The sequence below is a fragment of the Mandrillus leucophaeus genome, unplaced genomic scaffold, assembly GCF_000951045.1.
Source record: "Mandrillus leucophaeus isolate KB7577 unplaced genomic scaffold, Mleu.le_1.0 Scaffold42, whole genome shotgun sequence".
NCBI lineage: Eukaryota > Metazoa > Chordata > Mammalia > Primates > Cercopithecidae > Mandrillus > Mandrillus leucophaeus.
In genome coordinates, this window is record NW_012104476.1 from 4,730,642 (window position 1) to 4,738,484 (window position 7,843).

Genomic DNA, 7,843 nt, shown 5'->3' on the forward strand with positions numbered 1-7,843 from the left:
TTTTTTTTTGAGGAGTCTCACTCTGTCACTTAGGCTGGAGTGCAGTGGCATGGTCTCAGCTGACTGCAACCTCCGCCTCCCAGGTTCATGCAATTCTCCCACCTCAGCCTCTCTCGAGTGGCTGGGACTACAGGTGTGCACCACCACGGCCAGCTAATTTTTGTATTTTTATTAGAGATGGGGTTCTACCATGTTGGCCAGGCTGGTCTTGAACTCCTGGCATCAAGTGACCCACCCGCCTCAGCCTCCCACCACACTGGGATTACAGGTGTTACAGGTGTGAGCCACCGTGCCTGGTTTGGCTTGGTTTTTTTTTTTGAGAAGAAGTCACACTCTTGTCCCCTGGGCTGGAGTGCCATGGCACGATCTCAGCTCACTGCAACTCAGCTCACTCTCAGCTCCACCGCCCGGGTTCAAGCAATTCTCCTGCCTCAGCCTCCTGAGTAGCTGGGATTACAGGCACCTGCCACTGCACCCGGCTAATTCTTTGCATTTTTAGTAGAGATGGGGTTTCACCATTTTGGCCAGGCTGGTCTTGAACTGCCTTGGCCTCCCAAAGTGCTGGGATTACAGGCGTGAGCCACCGCACCTGGCTTTTTTTTTTTTTTTTTTTTTTTTTTTAATGTGGTAGCTGGGATCTTGTTATGTTGCCCAGGCTGGTCTTGAAGTGAACTCCTGGCTTCAAGCAATCCTCCCACCTTGGCCTCCCAAAGTGTGGGGATTACATGCATAAACCACCATACTTGGCCTCTAATTTCAGGTATCTTTTATCAGGAGTTTGGTGAGATTTGCGTAGAAGAGGTCTTTGTGTCACCACGGGCTCTCTACTGAACACTTGCCATGTGCCCGGCCTGGCCTCAGGGCTCTCTGCAGGTTTGGTGCGGCCATGCCTCCCTTGACTGCAACAAGGGGCAGGTCCCCTCCAGGCCCTACATCCCAGTCACCCTCCCCTCAAGGTCACTGCGGGGAGAATTTATCTACACATCACTCTCTAGGGTGGAGGAGGTGTCAGTTTAGCAGGAAGCTAACCCAGCGGCTGGCATCACATATTAGCTGGGTGGCTGACCTTACCACTCCATACACCATGCCCCTTAGAAGGGCACAGGTCACCCTTGCAGCACTGGTACAGGCCTCAGCCCGAGTAATACCCTGTGATGGTGCCTGAGTGGTTCAGGAAAGGGTAGGTTCCGCAAGGGGTGAATGAGGGCAGGGGGAGCCCAGGCGATGCTGGGAAGGAAGGGAGATGGACAGTGACTGATGGGGCCGCCCACACCATCAGGTCCCACCAGTCCTGCCAATGACACCCAAGGCAGGTCATTTCCGCCCCGCCCCCCAATGAAACAGAGTCTCACAATGTTGCCTAGGCCAGTCTTGAACTCCTAGCTTCAAGCAATCCTGGCTTAGCCTCCTGAGTAGCTGGGATTACAGGTGCGCACCATCATGCCATGCTTTTTTTTTCTTTTTTTTTTAGGTCACTGTGTGTTTTCTGTTGTTGTTTTTGAAAGTCTTGCTCTGTCACCCAGGCTGAAGTGCAGTGTCGTGATCTCGGCTCACTGCAACCTCCCCCTCCTAGATTCAAGTGATTCTCCTGCCTCAGCCTCCTGAGTAGCTGGCACTACAGGCATGCCCCACCATGCCTGGATAATTTTTGTATTTTTGGTGGAGACGGGGTTTCACCATATTGAGCAGGCTGGTCTTGAACTCCTGACCTCAGGTGATCCGCCCACCTTGGGCTCCCAGAGTGCTAGGATTACAGGTGTGAGCCACTGTGCCCAGCCAGAAAGTTTTCATTTCTAACAAGCTCCTCGGTGAAAATTACGATGGCCAGGAATGGCAGTCTGAGAACAACTGCTCTGGAATATTTTATCTGTGAAACACAGCTTTGACCCCTTTTGGGGATTTGGTGTCACGTCCTTGCTGCTGGAGTCTGGCTTTTGGTTCTTTTTTTTTTTTTTTTTAAGACGGAGTCTCCCTCTGTCGCCCAGGCTGGAGTGCAGTGGCACAATCTCAGCTCACTGCAACCTCCACCTCCCGGGTTCAAGTGATTCTTCTCCTTCAGCCTCCCAAGTAGCTGGGATTACAGGCACGCACCACCGTGCCCAGCTGATTTTTTTTTTTTTGTATTTTGTATTTTTTGTTTTGTTTTGTTTTGTTTTTGAGACGGAGTCTTGCTCTGTCACCCAGGCTGGAGTGCAGTGGCTGGATCTCAGCTCCCTGTAAGCTCTGCCTCGGGGGTTTACGCCATTCTCCTGCCTCAGCCTCCCAAGCAGCTGGGACTACAGGCGCCCGCCACCACGTCCGGCTAGTTTTTTGTATTTTTTTAGTACAGACAGGGTTTCACCGTGTTAGCCAGGATGGTCTCGATCTCCGCCTGTCTCAGCCTCCCAAAGTGCTGGGATTACAGGCGTGAGCCACTGCGCCCAGCCTTTTTTTGAATTTTTAGTAGAGATGGGGTTTCACCATGTTGGCCAGGCTGGTCTCAAACTCCTGGCTCCCGCCTTGGCCTCCCAAAGTGCTGGGATTACAGGCGTGAGCCACTGCACCCAGCCTTGGTTCTTTAACAAAATCTGTCATTGCTCCCAAAGTCACATAGTAGGGGTTATTCATTCTTCCTTGAGCTTAGCTTATCTTTGTTGTTAATAAAACGTAAGTTTCACACATTTCTTACTTCTTTTTTTCTTTTAGGGACAGGGTCTTGCTCTGTTTCCCAGGCTGGGGTATAGTGGTGCCATCGCAGCCCACTGCAGCCTCCCACTGCTGGGCTCAAGCGATCCTCCTGCCTCAGCCTTCCAAGTAGCTGGGACTATAGGTACACACCACTACAAACGGCTAGTTTTTGTTGTTGTTTTTTAGACAGAGTCTCGCTCTGTGGCCCAGGCTGGAGTGCAATAATGCAATCTTGGTTCACTGCAACCTCTGCCTCCCGGGTTCAAACAATTCTGCTGCCTCAGCCTCCTAAGTAGCTGGGATTACGGGCATGAGCCACCACACCTGGCTAATTTTTGTATTTTTATTAGAGATGGGGTTCCACCATGTTGGCCAGGTTGTTCTCGAACTCCTGGCCTGAAGTGATCTACCAGCCTCAGCCTCCTACAAGTGCTGGGATTAGGTGTGAGCTACTGTGCCCTGTTTGGCTAGTTGTTTTATTTTTGTTTTTGTTTTTTTAATGTGGTAGCTGGAGTCTTGATATATTGCCCAGGCCTCCCAAAGTAGGATTACAGGCGTGAGCCATCACTCCTGGCCTAGGAGGTCACTGTGATACCCTGTTTGAAGGGGATGGGGCCTGGACAGAGCAGAGGCTATGATGGGAGCCCCCTCTTCCCTTTCATCTATGACTCTCATTGCCCTTGCCCAGTTTTCTCTGCTTCCATTTAATTTTTATTTTTTATTTTTAGAGACAGGGTCTCACTCTCTTGTCCAGGCTGGAATGCAGTGGTGTGATCGTAGCTTACTGCAGCCTCCACTCCTGGACACAAGTATCCTCTCACCTCAGCCTTACAAGTAGCTGGGACTATATGCACAGGCTACCACACCAGGCTATTTGTTTCATTATTGGGTAGAGACACGGGTCTCCCTGTGTTGCCCAGGCTGGTGTCAAACTCCTGGCTTCAAGCATCCTTGCACCTTGCCCTTCCAAAGTGCTGGGGTTATAGGCCACCCCACCTTGCTTCTCCAGTCCCTGACCGTCCCCACTGGCCAGCCCCAGAAAGCCCAGCAACGAGGGAGCCAGGCTGGGGCAGGAAACACGCAGCAGCTTCCTCTAGCGCCCACTTTATTAGGGGGCAGGTGCAGGAGGACCTAGGCCTGCTGTGTCTGCAGTAGTGCCCGCACCTGGCGGATCTGCCAGTCAATACTGGAGCGTGCAGTGCCACCCAAGGCACCATACTGCTCCACGCTGTGCCCGTAGTCCCACACGCAGCTCACGTCGCCTGAGAACAGGGGGCTGGGGAGAGAGGAAGAGGTGGGCCAGGGCGCTGGGCCACCCTGGGTTCCAGGCACCCAGGCTCACTTCCTAGGAGGCAGCATGGGGAAGGGGATGGGCCGCACCTGATGGTCTGCAGCTCCTGCAATGACAGCTCGTTGAGGGCGACCCCCTTGGTCTCAGCCATGAACACGGCTTTCCCGGAAGCCTCGTGGGCCTGGCGGAATGGCATCTGGGTGCCAGGGAGGAAGATGGTGCTGAGGCAGCTTCCTCCATGCCCTGATCTGCCTCCACTGCCTGTGCCCCTTCTTTTTTTTTTTTTTTTTTTTTCTGACACTAAGTCTCGCTCTGTTGCCCACGCTGGAGTGCAGTGGCATGATCTCACCTCACTGCAACCTCCACCTCCCAGGTTCAAGCGATTCTCCTGCCTCAGCCTCCCGAATAGCTGGAATTACAGGAGTGTGCCACCACACTGGGCTAATTATTGTATTTTTACAACAACTGTTGCATTTTACAACAAAAGAGACAGGGTTTCACCATGTTGACCAGGCTGGTCTTGAACCCCTGGCCTCAAGTGACCCACCTGCCTTGGCCTCCCAAAGTGCCGGCATTACAGGGGTGAGCCACCAGGATGGACCACCTGTGCCCCTTCCTGAGCTCCCCCACCCTCTGGGGGGCACCCCATCTCCTCACCCTCCCCTTGGCTGCTACACACTTACCCCTTTGCGGACCAGGTAATAGGCAAGGTCAGTGGCCAGCATGTCGGGGCTGAGAGCCTGTCCCATGTTCTCTCGGTGAATCTGTGGGCACAGGTGGGTGAGTGGTGAGCCCTGGGGACCCTGGGGTCTGAAGCTGCCAGGCCCAGGACCTGCTCCTCTGCTAGGATGTCCCTGCCTTGGGCAGATACTCTCTTACCCACTCGGCTCTGTCTCACTCTCAACTTGAACCATCTTCTCATAATTATCTATAATATTTACGTGTGCTATTAACGCTTACTGGTCTGTACGTTTTACTGGCCTTTATGTTTTCAAAGAGTCCTTATCTTTAGCATGCATCAGATGTTCCTGGAGGATTTGTTTTCTGTTTTAGGAGACAGTGTCTTGCTTTGTTGCCCAGGCTGGAGTGCAGTGGCCATGATAGCTCACTGCAGCCTGGACTCAAGGGATCTTCCAGCCTCAGCCTCCCAAATAGTTGGGACTACAGCCATGCACACCACCATGCCCAGCTAATTTGTTGTTGTTGTTTTGGGCTTTTTTGAGACAGGGTGTTCCTCTGTCGCTCAGGCTGGAGTGCAATGGCACAATCCTGGCTCTCTGCATCCTTGACCTCCTGGGCTCAAGGGATCCTCCCACATCAGTCTCCAGAGTGGCTGGGACCACAGGTACACACCATCACGACTGGCTGATTCAATTTTTTTACTTTTAGAGACAGGGTCTCGCTATGTTGCTCAGGCTGGTTTTGAACTCCTGGGCTCACGTGCTTCTTCTGCCTCAGCCTCTCAAAGTGCTGGGATTACAGGCATGAGCTACCAGGCCTAGCCACTGGAGAATTTACTAAGAAAAAAATACAAATTGCTGGGGACCACCCCCGGAGTCTCTGATTCAGCCATCTGGAGTGGGACCTCACACTGCATTTCTCAGGAGTTCTGAGGTGATGCTGGTGCTGCTAGTTGGGGGACTAGCTTCCAAAAACACTGTTTTTTATTTATTTATTATTATTATTTTTTGAGATGGAGTCTTGCTGTCACACAGGCTGGGGTGCAGTGGCGCAATCTCTGCTCACTACAATCTCCATCTCCCAGGTTCAAGCAATTCTCCTGTCTCAGCCTCCCGAGTAGCTGGAATTACAGGCGTGTACCACCGCACCCAGCTAATTTTTATATTTTTAGTAAAGACGGGGTTTTGCCATGTTGGCCAGGCTGGTCTCGAACTGCTGACCTCAAGTGATCTGCCCACATTAGTCTCACAAACTGATGGGATTACAGGCATGAGGCTCTGCGCCCAGCCAAGAAAGACCCATTTCAAGACACATCCTGAACTATCTAGGAATGAAATGATGTGATTATGGGAATTTGCTTCAAAATAAGGGGGTAAAGGAGTGGGGGAGAGCTGTAGGTAAAGACTGCCGGAGCCAGGATGTCTATAAGTTGATTATTATTGAAGCTGGGTGTCGGTACATAGGGTTCATTATGCATTCTCTAGCTGTTATATACATAAATTTCCCATAATAATTGGTTTTAAAAGAAATCGGCCAGGAAAGTGGCTCATGCCTATAATCCCAGCACTTTGGGAGACCAAGGTGGGAGAATGGCTTGGGGCCGGGAGTTTGAGACCATCCTGGGAAACATGGGGAGACCCTGTCTCTACAAAAAATAAAAAAATTAGCCAGGCATGGTGGCGCATGTTTGTAGTCCCGGTTACTCTAGAGACTGAGGTGGGAGGATCACTTGAGCCCAGGAGTTTGAGACTGCAGTGAGCTACGACCGCACCACTGCACTCCAGCCTGGGTGACAGAGAGGGACCCTGTCTCTAAAAAAAGGTTTTTTTAGATAGTTAATTGAATTTATATATTTGTAGATGGAGTTTTACTCTGTAGTCCAGGCTGGAGTGCAGTGGCATGATCTTGGCTCACTACAACTTCCATCTCATGGGTTCAAGTGATTCTCCTGCCTCAGCCTCCTGAGTAGCTGGGATTACAGATGTGAGCCATCATGTCTGGCTAATTTTTGCATTTTTAGTAGAGAACATGGTTATGCCATGTTGGCCAGGCTGGTCTCAAACCCCCGACCTCAAGTGCTCCATCTGCCTCGGCCTCCCAAAGTGTGAGATTCCAGGCATGAGCCACTGCACCTGGCCTTTTGTATAGATTTTCTTTTTTTTAAAAAGAGTTCTGGTCTGGCCAGTTGATAGATCCAAGGCCCCCTGAGTCTCATCTACTTCCACTGCAAGGCAGCAGTTTCTGTCCTTTCCCTGTTCCCCAGGAGCAGGAGCGAGCACACCTCTCCTTCCCTGCCCCAGGTCCTCCAGCCCCACCTCACCTCCTCCCAAGGCCACCCTCCCTGCATGCCCACCCCAGTGCCTGGGACCTAGGGAGGAGAGGCAGGTGGGTGGTGTCTTGCCTGCAGCGTAGAGATGACGCCAGTGGCCACCTGCAGCACGGCACTCATAGTGTCTGACACTTCAAACACAGCTTCCTTGTCTTCCTGGGAGGCACACGGCAGGAGGTGAGGGCCTAGCAGCCCCCTTGCACCCAGGGTCCCCACAGTCCCACTCCCCCAACTGAGGCATCCCCACTGCCTTCCATGGGAAGAACACTCAGTACCCCAACAAAGGAAGGGCAGAGAGTCCAAGGGCAGCCATGGATGAGGCTGTGTGCACAGGATGGGAGGATGTATGGCAATCCCCGGGTGAGGCCCTGCCTGGGTGTGCCAGAGCCCTGAGAACTGGCACGTAGTAGGCAGGCCTCCCCTGGCCTCGCACCTGTAAGTCTTTGTTGTAGGTGCTGGGAAGTCCCTTGAGGGTCATCAGGAGCCCGGCACACTGCGGGAAGAGGGAGGCACAGGGGCTGGACCCGGGATCCTGCCCCCTGGCCACCCACCATCAGCCCAGAGGCTCCGCCCTTCCCCCCCCCCCCCCGCCTTGCTCACCCGCCCAAACACACGCCCAGCCTTGCTCCGTAGCTGGGATTACAGATGTGAGCCATCATGTCTGGCTAATTTTTGCATTTTTAGTAGAGAACATGGTTATGCCATGTTGACCAGGCTGGTCTCGAACTCCTGACCTCAAGTTACCCACCCACCTAGGCCTCCCAAAGTGCTGGGATTACAGGTGTGAGCCACCAGGCCAGGGAACCTGCACCCTGAGCTCCCCTACCCTCTGAGGGGCACCCCATCTCCTCAACCTCCCCCTGGCTGATACACAC

General features: G+C 52.8%; 1 protein-coding gene across 1 annotated transcript in view; it reads right to left on the reverse strand.

Annotated features, from left to right (window-relative positions):
• The window catches only part of CRCP (CGRP receptor component), a 90,731-nt gene extending 83,131 nt beyond the window's left edge, over positions 1–7,600 (reverse strand). The window contains exons 1-5 of the mRNA XM_011992883.1: positions 7,569–7,600; positions 7,402–7,461; positions 7,041–7,124; positions 4,642–4,722; positions 4,048–4,154 (exon numbers count right to left, since the gene is read on the reverse strand). Of these exons, the coding sequence (XP_011848273.1) occupies positions 4,048–4,154; positions 4,642–4,722; positions 7,041–7,124; positions 7,402–7,446 (317 nt within the window). The 5' untranslated portion in view covers positions 7,447–7,461; positions 7,569–7,600. The remainder of the gene's footprint in view (positions 1–4,047; positions 4,155–4,641; positions 4,723–7,040; positions 7,125–7,401; positions 7,462–7,568) is intronic.
• Between the last annotated feature and the right edge of the window lie 243 nt (positions 7,601–7,843).